General features: G+C 48.7%; 1 protein-coding gene across 1 annotated transcript in view; it reads right to left on the bottom strand.

Moving 5' to 3' along the window:
* sptb (spectrin, beta, erythrocytic) overlaps positions 1-15,485 on the bottom strand; it is a 45,547-nt gene that overhangs the window by 25,830 nt on the left and 4,232 nt on the right. The window contains 4 exon segments of the mRNA XM_061249482.1: positions 429-526; positions 1,657-1,830; positions 2,826-2,977; positions 10,696-10,988. Coding sequence (XP_061105466.1) covers positions 429-526; positions 1,657-1,830; positions 2,826-2,977; positions 10,696-10,849 — 578 coding nt within the window. The 5' untranslated portion in view covers positions 10,850-10,988.

Below are 15,485 nucleotides of genomic sequence, written 5' to 3'. Positions count from 1 at the left end.
TGGAGCCTATCCCAGCATACATTGGGCGAAAGGCAGGAATACACCCTGGACGGGTCGCCAGTCCATCACAGGGCACACACACCATTCACTCACACACTCATACCTACGGGCAATTTAGACTCTCCAATCAGCCTAACATGCATGTCTTTGGACTGTGGGAGGAAACCGGAGTACCCGGAGGAAACCCACGCAGACACGGGGAGAACATGCAAACTCCGCACAGAGAGGCCCCGGCCGACGGGGATTCGAACCCAGGACCTCCTTGCTGTGAGGCAGCAGTGCTACCCACTGCACCATCCGTGCCGCCAAGTAAAATACAATTGAACTGAATTGAAAGTAGCTAAATGCAAATGGATGCAATCAGGGCAATAATTATATCGACTTTTGGCTTGGGAACAGTCTCCATCCTCAACCGTAGGTTCACTCACCCAGCCGTCTTCATCTGGCACCACAGCAGAAGGGCGTCTTTAGCGGAGCGCGTCTCTTTCTGGTCGGCCTGTCCCGTCTCCACGATGATGTCTTGAATCTGAGCGTAAAGTACGGGGACCTTGTAAAGACTGACCACAGACAGGATGCCCAATACGATCCTGGATGTTGACTGGCTGAGCCTACATTCCACAGTGATCGTAAAAAGTCCATACATAAACAGTTTTTTAAACCATATTCCTCCACTCAAGGCTGTGCTGTATCGTGAATATAGTCATGGCTACAGGGGGTTTCCACTTTGTGTTGTGCGTAATTAATAACTCTCATGGCATATTGTATAAAGATAAGCTGATGTGTGATGACCCTCCTGGCACATAATGGCTGCCATGCATTACCAAAGTGGTGGGAAACTCATTATTGGTGGTTCAGGTGAGGTTCCCATCCTTCACTGAAAGATACTTTGAGATCATGAGTATAAAATGCAATCAATAATTAGGGTTTAGAAGACTACTTCACAATGTGAGGACAACTCAAAATAGGAATGGAGGGGGATTATTAATATATTCAATAGAATTCTGACCAAAGAATAGTTAATTATCGAAGGACTGCATTTTCCCACAGAACGGTGTTAATTAACGTTTCTGGGGATGATTTAGATTGCAGAAACTGAGAGACAAGCTGAACAGAGTCTAAATTTAGACAAACATTCCCACTGACTATCAGGGGCAAGGCTGTGAGAGAAATAAAGGGAAAGTGTCCATCATTTTGTTGTCTGTGTTTCCTTTGCACACATTTAAATTATGCAACAGACTATGCGGCATGAAGCAGCCTGGCTAAAAATAACAAATTCAGTCAAATCCGGCGATTAAAAATAAATATGCCTTCCCCTCCTTAAGATTCTACAACACAAAGAACTCACATTGTCCACCTGAGATGGAAAGTCCAGGGGGCCACAAAAGTAATAGTCATGCCGAGTGTTTCTTCCACCCACAAACTCAGCCAGCCGATCTCACAAATTAGATCTACTTCCTGGTTGAAGAATTGCGGCAATTAGCAAATCCAGGTGATGGTGACAAAGTACTGGGGTGGACTTGTACTTTCTGAACCTGGATCTTCCACCCCTGTCACTCATGTGGTTCTGATGGTGGTGGAGAGACCGGCGGTGAGCTGGGTCAGGTGCTCAGGACACCTGTGCAGGTGTGCCGGGGCTCAGGTGGGGCGGGTTCTCACCTGGAAGCGCAGGATGATGGTCCAGATGAGGCCCAGGATGAGACGGTGGTTGCCGTCGACGATGTCGTGGGAGCCCATGTTCTCCAGGTGCACGCGCTGCTCCTTGAGGAACTGCAGGGCCTTGTCCACGTTCTCCAGGCAGTGGATCCGCATGCGGCCCTTCGTGGGCTTGGGCTGGAGTGGAGGGAGAGAGAGAGGGGAAGAGGAAGAGGAAGAGGAGGAAGAGAGGTTGAGTGATGGTGAGCAGATTATGCAGGCATTATGCAATTTATGGTTATGCAGGCATTCTGCTCCTCCCTTCTGGTTCCTTATAAATATAGTTTTTTATTGTTTAGCTCTTGTTATTCTAGTCTTGCTATTCTATGTTGTGTTCTGTAGTTTTCATTTTTTGTACTATATAGAGCTTTGGCCGTGGAAAAAGTGTGTCACAAATAAAATGTACTGTATTATTATTATAAGATAATAAGAGAAAAGAGCACTCGGTCCACAATAATTGCTCACAGGGATCTATAGCATAGCATTAAGATCCAGGTGTCAATCTTCAGTCCTGGAGGACCACAGTGTCTGCTCTTTTTCTGGGGGGGTGCTTGGCACCAGTGGTTGATAGGCTAAATGATCATGGCCTTAATTGGCAGCTGACTGAAAGCAGACCACAAAAGCCCAATGCAGCCCAGAAAGAAATTAAGTTTGACGCTCCTGCATTAAGAGATGCAGTCAGCCCAGTAGAGAGGTTTGGGTCTGCGGATGTGGTTGAGGGATGGCTGATGGCTGATGGATCGATGGATCAGAGGTTGAGCAGGGCTACGAAGTGTGGATGACTGGTGCTCAGTCGGAACACATACACTCAGTGACCACTTTATTAGGTAGACCTGTACATGGTTGGCATTTATATAGCGCCCTTATTCAAAGCACTGTACAATTGGTGCTTCTCATTCACCCATTCACACACACCAACGGCGACTGGCTGCCATGCAAGGCGCCGACCAGCTCGTCAGGAGCATTTGGGGGTTAGGCGTCTTGCTCAGGGACACTTCGACACAGCCCGGGCGGGGGATCGAAACCGGCAACCCCCCCGACTGCCAGACGACTGCTCTTACTGCCTGAGCCATGTCGCCCCCCCTACATCTCGTCTGCATTCCCCACGATACCCGAATACCGTTCTCACTCACCAGTCTTTCGCCGGACAGCACCTCCAGGAGCTTGATCAGCATGCGGCCGTCCCGCAGGTCCAGGTACAGGTCCGAGATCCGGCAGCTCACCCGGGACAGGATGGAGTTGACCCATTTTGTGAAGGTCTTCTTCTGGACCGCCTCTCTCTCGTCTAGAAGAGAGGTACCCGGGGGAATTCAGTGTGTTACTTAAGACAGGAACGTAGAAGGGAGGGGTTTTTATTTTTGGCTATCTTCTCCCGCTTAAAGGAAGAGCTATCACAAATGACACAAAGTTAATTTTAGATTCCATTACTACACCTGACAACATGTCACATTCAAGTCTTTTAACGTCCCTGAAAACATGCCTCAGTAGTTCAACAAACAGAAACATGCCTCAGTACTTTGTTTCGGGATAAATTGAAACATCAATTCATGACAGCCCAATACCTAAAACAAAGTTTCAGAGACAATAACTGAATGCACACTAAAGCCCAAAATAAAACAACCGTGGACATAATACCGTCCTACAACACAAAGCCAACATGGAACGAGGGGAAAAAAAACTAAAGAAAGCATCTGTGTGTAGACCGCAAACTTTTTAATTTCGGCACGCAATGAGGTCACCGTGGAGTGCCTTGCTGCACCGTGCGTAGCAGGAAATTGGAACCGTAATTCCGAAACAGTCCAAAAATAACAGGACCCCGTCCTGCTCATCTGAGAGCCCTGCTCTCTTTAATCTGGGACAGGGTACCCTGAGAGGGGGGGGGGATGGGAAGATGTCTGCTAGGGAAACGAGACATTAATTTATAATACAGGCATGTGCCCATGTCCCGCCTGCTCACAGTTCTGCTCGATAACACCACCAAAACTAGTGCAAACAGCCACCGGCGTGCACGTGTCTCTGGAGTCCGCCTGCCTGCGATTGTGCACCGTATGTGTGTGCACTCTCGACAGATTTTATTTTAACAGATTTTTTATTTTTAGGGGATTCGCCGTGATGTGACGAGTGCATGTGCATTGCGTAATGTTTCTGGGCCGTGTGTGTGAATGTCTGCTGTATGCTCGTTCACGCGGGTGTGTGTGTGTGTGTGTGTGTGTGTGTGAATGTATGCGGTATGCTTGTTCACGCGGGTGTGTGTGTGTGTGTGTGTGTGTGTGTGTGTGAATGTATGCTGTATGCTTGTTCACGCGGGTGTGTGTGTGTGTGTGTGTGTGAATGTATGCTGTATGCTTGTTCACGCGGGTGTGTGTGTGTGTGTGTGTGTGTGTGTGTGTGTGTGTGTGTGAATGTATGCTGTATGCTTGTTCACGCGGGTGTGTGTATGTGTGTGTGTGTGAATGTCTGCTGTATGCTTGTTCACGCGGGTGTGTGTGTGTGTGTGTGTGTGTGTGTGTGTGAATGTCTGCTGTTTGCTTGTTCGTGTGCATGTGCGTGTGCGCGTTTGTGTGTTTGTGTGCCATGAGAGGATTGCACAGTACATATTTATCTCCCTGCCCAAAAAAATACGAGTACAAAGCTGCATCTGCGGTAACAATAAATGATTCAGAGGCAGCTGAATTAGTGCGAAGGGAGAGAGAGAGAGAGAGAGGGAGATAAAACGACTGAGCGAGAGTGCAAAGCATGACCAGCACTTTTAGGCCTGGTCTGCAGAGACTGAGGAGACGAGCCCGATGTTTTCCCACTTTTCTTCGGAGCTCCGCGCAAGCTCTTGCCGCCATTCTGCGTCTGTATGAACGAAACCGAAACCATCGTCTAGTCGATGTTTTTTTTTTTCTGTCTCTATCATCAAAGAAATCAGCTATTTTTAAATAAATCATGTTCCCTCACCGTCATTATAAATTCAACATGCAAACCCTTCAGGGTCCTGGAGTCGTACTGGCGCAAAGAGAGGATGAACCGTGATCAAACTGACATGCGTGTGATCGGAGACGGGGTCTGCTTTTGTTCCTGGGTATCCCGTTAAGTACACAGGCCTTGTCTTGTCTTGGGGCAGAATCTCAAAACATCACTCTTCAAAACCAATAGGAAGAAGCCACTGAGACAACAGCGAGAAAGAGAAGTTCCCGGTTTAAATAAAGGTGTCTAAAAACCTTGTCGCTGGGGCAGTATCCTATAGGTACATAAAACTATACCCCAAGCCAGCAATATGTAATTCATTTTTTTACCTTTTTTGTTTGGAAAATATACTCATTTGTACCCAAAGGAAACATTACTGTTCTTTAAGGGTACATTTTGGAAATTTGAACCTTGAAGAAAAATTTACCTCCAGTGTCACTTTATATCTGAGGCCCAAAGACCACAAACCTCCCCTGGTTTGTCCTCACGAAACACTTGACGTGGCGTAAGTGGAGATGCTTCCTTTTGCTGTTAGATAGCGGCCATGTTTCCTCCTTGTGGAGTTTAGTTTGAGGGGGTAGACTCATCTTTCGGCGCTTTTAGCAGTAACAGAGGCGTTGGCCCTGTTCTGCTCTGTGCTCAGGATCTCGGAGATCTCAGGCGTAGCTCACAACACAAACTACAGCCACATGACTTATTCATACTGATGGATTTTCCCTGTATGCAACCTGCTTGTTTTTTTCTGAGAGTCAGCTCTTACTGCAAGTGCATTTCAGGCCCGGTGTGTTCCGGTCCAGGCTGAGGAACTGCAGATCTGGAGATCTGGGGTTAGGGCCGAGGGCCTCGGTAACAGGGGGAGGATGTATTGCCTTGGTAACGGGGTGAGGCCAGAACACCTTGGTAACGGGGTGAGGATATATTGCCTTGGTAACGGGGTGAGGAGAGAACACCTTGGTAACGGGGTGAGGAGAGAACACCTTGGTAACGGGGTGAGGATATATTGCCTTGGTAACGGAGTGAAAACAGAATGTATCAAAAATCCTTTTGAAAAACCCTAAACAGAAATATTAATAAATCTTTTTACTGTTTTTACAGTTTCACAAAAACTATTGTTTCTGTACCTGCTTGGGAAATGTCTCACTTTCCTTACATGAATATAAAGTATGCATATAACAGCTCAGTGAGTTGCTAATTGGAACAAAAAGTCTCTATGGTAACTGGCATTTCAGCTCGAAGTCATCTCTACACTCAGCACACAGCGTTTTGCTTTCTGGGCTGTTCATTTAACCATTAAGAGGCTGAACAGAGACCTGCAATGCCATTCTACATGAAGCTAACACTGTCAATTCACTCTATCACAAAAATGCCCAAAACGTATGTAACTAACAACATACTTCTTTTGCAACACACAATGTAGAAGTGGAGACATTACTCATCTGATCCATTCTCACCTGATTACTGACCCTCATTCACCCATCAACCCCAGCCTGCCTGTTCACTGACAAACGTCCCAGAATCCCCTGGGTGCTGGCCACTCACAGATTCATGTTGACAGGTCAGTTATAGCGTTAGCTTTTTGAAGGGGTTAGACCCGCCTCAGGTATTTTGCAAAGGAAAGGTTGGACCTGTGTTTGGGGGTTTGACCTCATTACTGTCCACAACGAAGGTTGCACCCCAAATACAGCACTTTTATTTTAATATTAATCACGTTGTGTAATATTTGTAAAATTTGAGCTTCCTGAAAATAAACGTACACATTTTCAACAGTCAGACATCGCACAGCATTGTGATCACTTCAAGTGCTATCATTCGGCAAACTAGTTCAATATGGCTTTCAAGAGAAACTTAAATGAAGCCTTCAGGAGGGAAAAAAAAAAGTCTGAAAACTAGATTACTGTGAAAGATCTGGAGCCAAGGATTCCCTGCAGGGTTAGGTAAGCGGATGAGGATGGGAACGGGGCCACCTTCACACAAGAGATCGCACATGCTCAGTATGCCCCAAACAGGCACAGTCATCACGTTAAGAAAGGCACTATATACTGAAATATATTCTGAAAATGTCACGGATCCCTAACAAATAAATATGTAAACCAAAATAAAACTGGGGAAAAACAGACATAGACTGATTTAGGCATTTGCACCATGAAATATTCAAGACCAACTCAGCAAACAATTGGGGCACTTCTGCTAAATAAATAAGTAAATATTGCAGGTGAAGCATCATCCTCTCCCTTCACATACACTCACACAAACACACAAACACACACTCGGACACACGCACTCATGCACACACAGACTCACGCAAACACACACACACACGGACACACACATACTCCTGCACACACACAGGGACACACCCACACATACTCACAAACCCATGCACACACACACACAGACTCACACAAACACTCACACACACATGTACACATGCACGGACACACATACACACATACACACACACACACGCAGACTCAGACACACACGCTCACACACACACACCGTCCTGCACAGGGCTGGGGTTCAGGCTCTGTCCCGGGACGGTACCTTGCAGCTGCCTGAAGCGGCCGTCCAGGATGGAGTTGTAGATGTTGGAGGCGCTGTAGCTGAGCCAGCGGGCGCGCCTCATGTTTCGGGATGGGGGCGGGGGCAGGGGGGGGCTCCTGCGCCCCGGCATGCCGGTGGAGGACGCTGAGGATGAGGAGGAGGAGGAAGAGGAGGGGGCAAAGGGCGAGACCCCGTGCGCCTGGGCAGGTGGCGCAATTCCCCGGACCGTCCCGTTCTTCATGGGCTGGAGCTCCGGCTCCGGTCTGCCCCGCGCCCCCGTCCGGACCCCCCGGCGCCCCTCCGCCCCCCGCTGGGCCCTGAGCCCCGGAGGGGTGCTCCTGCTCCGGCTGCCCGCCCCGCCCGCGGCCCGGCTGGGGGTCTCCTTGGGGCCCCCTCCTTGCCCCGCGACCCGGCCCCCAGCCCCAGGGCGAGCGGACACCTCCTTCCCCCCACCCACCGGGCGTGCGGACACCTCCTTCCCCCCACCCACCGGGCGGGCGGACGTCTCCCTGCCGGGCTTCAGGCCGAGGCTGACCTCGGAGAGCCGGGTCTGGCACAGCGGAGCGCGGCAGAGACAGGGGCTGCTCATCCCGCCTCACAGCCTCTCCTCCTCTTCTTCTTCTTCTTCTTCTTCTTCTTTTCTTCGCGCCTCTGTCTTCCGCTGCTCCCGTTTCCTCGCTCCGCGCTCGGCTGACGGTTGCCAGGCGGCCAGGCTCGCTCACTCAGGTCTGCCGCTCCGTGGCTCCAGCCATGCGTGCTGTACGTCCCTGAATGTGTGCGCTACTGACTGCCTCCCCTCCACCGCCGACCAACCACACCGCTCCTCACTTACATCATCAACCGCTCTGAAGGAGGCAGGACGTTCGGCTCAATTCAGGCGCAGACAAGCTTAAGTGTGTGCCTATCTGTGTGTGTGTGTGTGTGTGTGTGTGTGCTGGTTTTCAAATGTTAGCACATGCATATTGCTTATAGCTAATGAATGTAAGATAATGCTTCAGAGAAAGGGTTTCTGTAACCCTGATTGCATTAGAGACACATCAGCACACTAGAAAACACTGAATACCTAAACTCCCACACAGAGAAACAATGGTTTCACTTAAAGAGACAGAGGTGATTTCTGTGCACACATACACACACATAAAAATACACACACGCGCAAGCACACACTCACTCTCTTTCTCTCACACACACACATACACATGCCTGCACGCACGCATGTATGTGCACACACACACATATAAACACACACACACACACGCACTCACACACACCCATACACACATCCCATTGCCATGCTTCAGGCAGGTGTGTGGAGCTGAAACCAAAGTCCATGAGAAGCTTATTAACGTTGTCCCTTCCCTGCCAAAATCAGTCTCTGAGAAATATACCCCACCCTCCTTCCCCTAACATACCCCACCCTCCTTCCCCTAATATACCCCACCCTCCTTCCCCTAACCTACCCCACCCGCCTTCCCCTAAACTTACAGACCATGTTCCTGTGCATCAGTCTCAGAAACGACACTATTTAAAGACCCCAGCCCCCCCTCCCACCCAAAAAAAACTGACCCTCACATGTATGTTGGGGATCACCAGCTCCTGTAGTTATCCCAGGGGTTAGTGAACCGGGGGGTGGGTGTTTTGGGGCGGGGGGGGGGGCAGCTGTCCAGATCCGTCAGTGAGGTATTCTGACTATGCCGGAGGGCTCCCAGACATGCACAGGGTGGGGATCGAGGGGCAGGGGGGGAAGGGGGGTGTGGGGGTGCCGTGTGACTATCTGACAACTGTGCGAGCTGGAAACAGAGGGCGGGGCTACAGCAGAAGCGCAGTGTCACATGACCCGGAGGCCGCGACCCAGGTGAGAGTGAAGGTGAGTGCTGCAGTTCCAGCGGAGTCCTGGCTCAGAGGGCGGATTTAGCGGCGTTACGCGCTCATATTGTCCCGCGCTGCTTCCGTTTCCATGAAAAACGTTTCCGAGTTTTTTTTGAAAGATTGTTTTTCGTTCAGTTCGCGCAGTTGTGTTCCTGGGTCAGACCCAGCGCCGGCGTCGTCTCCTCCTCCTCCTCCTCCTCCTTCATCGATCCGGCGGTAAACACACACGAGCGCACGTCTCGTCTGCAGCGCAGCCTGCCAGCTAGCCCTTCCGTTCCGTTCGCTCTGCAGAGCCCCAGCTGCACTGCGCCGAAGACACTCACACTCACTGAAACAGCCGCCTCCCTGGACGCACGCTACACCCTGCAGGGTGGCTGGCATCGGTCAACACTGGATTCAACACCCGCTTCAACAAGATGGCCGCCTGGCCCAGCTCCACGTTCTTAACCCTTCAAGGCGTGAGGTCACAAATACCTTAGAATATTCGTAACTGAGCATTCTAATGCTGATGGCACAATTGCTACTGGCGATTGAAAGCTAGAAGACTTCTAGAACACTGACTTGTGACAACACTGAGATTCCTACTCTTGGTAGTTGTATGTCCAAGGTAAATCTGTGTTTTAAAATGACACCTTCACTTTATTTGCAATACCCAACTGTAACGAGGGGCAGTTCATATTGTAGGAGCATACTGCATTTGGTTCCAGGACAGACCTCAAAGCCAGCAGAGCTCTCTCACACCCCCCGGTACGGTAAACGATACACCAAATGCATTCTGGGCTCCTGTAATGGCATCGATCCACACGGGAGCTCGAGAGGGAGTGTGGAACGATGTTGGGAGATAAGTGAATTAAACAAGGCGCATCCTGTCTGCATTACAGTTCCAAAAATGTGGTGTCCGATGGAGGGGTGGGGAGGAATGTGAATCCAATAAGAGCCTTATTATTCACAGGTCTCAGTGTAAGGAGGGAGGAGCCACTGTGTCTGTTTATTTATCAGTGAAGGACAGCGCCTATGCACACCTGTATGCATTAACCTGACCCCCACAGGTACTTCTGAGGGGTCATGGGCAACAACACACAGGGCAGACCCCCCCCCCCCACGACTTGCTGCATACACAAATAAGATGTCTACAGCTCAAGAAGACATGGACATGGACAGCCAGTCAGGCCCAGAAGACACTGCAGGGGTGGTATATCGCAACGCAGGATTACTGTTATCTGGCTAACTCAGTAATCCTGCTTTGTGGAACAGGGTTTCACAGGATTACTGAGTTAGCTGGATAAGTTCACAGAGTAAAAACCCGGAAGCCTTCCAAAACTGGAACACGGACTGAAGTAAAAAACAGCTGCTCCAGGTTTTACTCCGACTAACTCAATAGCCGGTTCCACAAAGCAAGATTACTGAGACAACTGAACAAAGTACCGTAAAACCTCAAACCGCTCTTTTGACTTCAGTCCGTGTTCCACATTGAAGCAGCGTCCAGGGTTTACCTAGTGCAGTTATCCCCCCAACTCAGTAATCCTGCTTTGTGGCACAGGCCCCTGCTTTGTGATATACCCCCCTCAGATCTCAGCAGGAGACACACAAACACCGCCACCCCCCCGCCCACACCCCCCGCCCGTCCCGCGGCCTCACCTGCGAGGGCCTTGATGCGGGAGCGCTCGAACAGACGCGCGGAGCTGTTGTCGTTGTCCAGCTCCTCCTCGGAGAGCTCGAAGCGGGTGTTGACACGGCTGTACTGCTGCGTGATTTCCGCGTTGTCGAAGTCCGTGGTGGAGGTGGAGGTCATGGCTGCTGCTGGGCCGAGCTACGGACCGGGGGGGCTTCTGGGCGGGGGGGGGGGGCGCTTCTGGTGCGTAGGTGGGGTGCAGTGGAGGGGTGAAGTTCAGAAACACACGCTCTCACACTTGTGGGGAGGGGTGGGGGATCTGAAACAGGCAGACCGAAAACGAAATCATCAGGATTCTGATTCTGATTCTGAAGGGCACTGTAGACGACAAAACAATTCATTTTTATCTGACTCATTACTTTATTTGACAGGGATGATGCACATTAGTAACATTTGTTTTGGGATTCTAATACTTTTCTGTGCTCCATTGATCTTGCCTGAGAGCATTTGTTCCAATATACCAGGCAAGCATAGTCAAATGCAGAAAAGCATTTGAATCCAAAACAAATACTATTTGAACCTAGGCCTGGTACCGCGTTGACTGTGTGGAGGTTCTGGGTTGGCATAGTTACAGTGTTACTGTTACCTTAACCGTAACACCGTAACTATAGTGGTTAAGGAACATGACTGGGACAGGCAAGGTTGGTGGTTCGAATCCCAGTGTAGCCACAATAAGACCCGTACAGCTGTTGGGCCCTTGAGCAAGGCTCTTAACCCTGCATTGCTACAGGGGAGGATTGTCTCCTGCTTAGTCTAATCAACTGTACGTCGCTCTGGATAAGAGCGTCTGCCAAATGCCATTAATGTAATGTAATGTAATGTTACACTGTCTCTGTCATGTACACTGTATCACCGTCCTTCCCGGAGCTCACACAGTTCTCTCTGTTCTAGGTCGTGGAAGAAAATGTCCCCTGAATGGATGAGCTGTACCGTAATGTGAATGTAGGGTATGGGACATTAAAAGCATACACAGTGGAGCGGGGTTCTGTCAGGAATAACACGGCCTGACCCTTCCTGTCCTTTTCGGCACCCGATCCCGTCCCATAAGGCATCAGGTTGCTGGTGGTGTGCCCGCTCGCTGGGTGTCTCTCAAAGTCTCTCAGCTCCGAGCAGGAATCTGCACAGTATGTGCTATGTGTTTGTGTGTAATGATGGTGTACAGTCTGTGTTTGTGTGTAATGTGGGTGGAGAAGGGTTTGTGTGTAATGACGGTGTACAGTCTGTGTTTATGTGTAATGTGGGTGGAGGTCTCAGTGAAATTTTGAGTTTGTGTGTAATGTTGGTGGAGGTCTCAGTGAAATTTTGTGTTTTTGTGTAATGGTGGGTAGACGTATCAGTACAGTATGTGTTTGTGTGTAATGTGGGCGTAGGTGTCAGTACAGTATGTATTTGTGTGTAATGTGGGTGTAGGTGTCAGTACAGTATGTATTTGTGTGTAAAGGTGGGTGTAGGTGTCAGTACAGTATGTATTTGTGTGTAAAGGTGGGTAGACGTATCAGTACAGTATGTGTTTGTGTGTAATGGTGGGTAGACATATCAGTACACTATGTGTTTGTGTGTAAAGGTGGGTAAATGTGTCAGTAGGTGTCAGTGTGCATACACTCGTGTGTAATGGCGAGTGAATGTGTCAGTAGGTGTCAGTGTGCATAAGCTTGTGTGTAATGGCGGGTGAATGTGTCAGTAGGTGTCAGTGTGCATACGCTCGTGTGTAATGGCGAGTGAATGTGTCAGTAGGTGTCAGTGTGCATACACTCGTGTGTAATGGCGGGTGAATGTGTCAGTAGGTGTCAGTGTGCATACACTCGTGTGTAATGGCGGGTGAATGTGTCAGTAGGTGTCAGTGTGCATACACTCGTGTGTAACGGCGAGTGAATGTGTCAGTAGGTGTCAGTGTGCATACACTCGTGTGTAATGGCGAGTGAATGTGTCAGTAGGTGTCAGTGTGCATACGCTCGTGTCTAATGGCGGGTGAATGTGTCAGTAGGTGTCAGTGTGCATACACTCGTGTGTAATGGCGAGTGAATGTGTCAGTAGGTGTCAGTGTGCATACACTCGTGTGTAATGGCGAGTGAATGTGTCAGTACGTGTCAGTGTGCATACGCTCGTGTGTAATGGCGGGTGAATGTGTCAGTAGGTGTCAGTGTGCATACGCTCGTGTGTAATGGCGGGTGAATGTGTCAGTAGTTGTCAGTGTGCATACACTCGTGTGTAATGGCGAGTGAATGTGTCAGTAGGTGTCAGTGTGCATACGCTCGTGTGTAATGGCGAGTGAATGTGTCAGTAGGTGTCAGTGTGCATACGCTCGTGTGTGATGGCGAGTGAATGTGTCAGTAGGTGTCAGTGTGCATACACTCGTGTGTAATGGCGAGTGAATGTGTCAGTAGATGTCAGTGTGCATACGCTCGTGTGTAACGGCGAGTGAATGTGTCAGTAGGTGTCAGCGTGCATACACTCGTGTGTAATGGCGGGTGAATGTGTCAGTAGGTGTCAGTGTGCATAAGCTTGTGGGTAATGGCGGGTGAATGTGTCAGTAGGTGTCAGTGTGCATACACTCGTGTGTAATGGCGGGTGGGATCCTCTGCTCTGATAGCTCTATCACTCAGTGGCCTGTAACTCCTGAGCTCTTATCAGCACCGTGCAGGGAACAGCCGGGACAACCCCCATCTCCCCTGTGTGACAGAGTACGGTTAGTTCTAGTGAGACACTCCTTTCCACCAACACATTGGTCCATTAAAATAATTGTGGGGAAAAAAAAAACTGCAGAACAAAATGTTCAGCATTGAATGAACTCTGGCTTTTAAGACATTTAAATCTAATAGAGTACAAATGATTCCTGATGGACTTTATTCATAACTTTATTTATAAAATTTTATAATAATATATTATATAACATTGATTTTGTGGATTGAATTTCGAACAGCGGTTATTGAAAGCTTGCCACAATTGAGCGACAGACACAACTAATTGAAATAGAAATAGAAAAAAAAACGTCTCATGAAAAGGGATCAGAAGTACAACAAGCCTTTATATTACAGCCTTAATTTCCTCATCAGACACTCTTATCCAGAACAGTTTGTAAAATATCTCAGCAGGAGTCGACAGAAATAGCTCAAATAACTTAAAATTACCAAAATAGCTTCAACAAATGCACTCTTTCTTTTAATAGCAGAAGATAAATAGCACGCCAGCTGTAGAAGTCGAATGTGATATCGAAGCTGGTTCTGTCTGTGCCAGCAGCTCCCCATTTGCATGGACTGACTAGAGGTGGCATCTCTGTGCTTGAGTGGAGAATTTTCAAACCGGTTCCCATGGAGACCAACGGACGAAAAATATATCTCTCCAGCTCTAATTGAGGATCTGTTCTCTCATTACATAACTGTGTGCTCTGGCTGTCAGAGGAACTAAACAGCGAGTCATTCAGCCTCCCTCCCTCTGGGAGCTGTCAGCCATCATCTCGGCCTCCGAGCTTTGTTCAAATCCGTTGACAGGTGTATAATTTCACGTTTACGTTTTTTAACAACGCGGATGTACCCTCCCCTCTGCGGGTTCGGTATGGGTAAAGGAGAGAGACGGAGCGAGTGCAGGGGCCATCTAACAAGGAGGTGCCCGACCCAAGTCCTGGGACCGCTTGTATTTACCCGGTTTTGTTCCAAACACAGTTGCAGTCGCATAATTTACACAAGATGTCAATTTTTCTTAATTAGGTGCTTCATGTTCAGAGGATTATTTACCTGCTTAGGCTAAAGCGTATCGTCAGAAATAGCTATGCATGCCTTCAGGAATAAAATCCCATTCATATTGTGCTTATTGCGCTATATTGCAAACAATTACATAAAACAAATCAATAGGCTAATAATTAGTTTGCTGAACACATGTCATTTTGTAACTTATCCTAAGCATATTTTTATCAATTGCATTGTCCTTGAATCCTTGATTTCCCTTCTTTTCTTTTCTTTTTTGCAATACAGCGCAATATGAACATGGGCCATTTATTCTACATGGCATGCATAGCGATCTCTGACATAATATGGCGTAAGGGTTTAAATAATCACTTTAAACCTGAAAAGCACCGAATTACCAACTTGTTAAAATGACGGATTGTCGTCGCCTTTGGACCGAAAGCCAGCACAAACGGGGGGCCCCCAGGGCCGCGGTCGGGGAGCCCGGCCCCCGCACGCTGCGGGGACAGTCACCCCAGTCCTCCTCTGTATCAGCGGGCTGCAGGGGGGGCATTATCTGGAGCTGACGCACCCCCCCGGACTCCACCCACCGGTGGGATTCCCCTTATCACCACACACTCAACCTGACAGAGCACTGCATCCCAGGCACACACACTTATACACACACACACACACACACACACAGACTTACACACACATACAGAGACTTACACACACACACACACACACACTTATACACACTTACAGACACATACACACAGACTTACACACACACACACTTATACACACACACACACACACACACACACACAGACTTACACACACATACACAGAGACTTACACACACACACACACACACACACACTTATACACACTTACAGACACAAACACACAGACTTACACGCACACACTTATACACACTTACAGACACATACACACAGACTTACACACACACACACTTATACACGCTTATGGACACATACACACAGACTTACAGACACACAAACCTATACACACTTACAGACACATACACACAGACTTACACACACACACACACACACACACTTATACATACT

The sequence above is a fragment of the Conger conger genome, chromosome 1, assembly GCF_963514075.1.
Source record: "Conger conger chromosome 1, fConCon1.1, whole genome shotgun sequence".
Taxonomy (NCBI): Eukaryota; Metazoa; Chordata; class Actinopteri; order Anguilliformes; family Congridae; genus Conger; species Conger conger.
The sequence above is the reverse complement of the archived record's forward strand: the minus strand, read 5'-3'. Positions and strand labels throughout refer to the sequence as shown.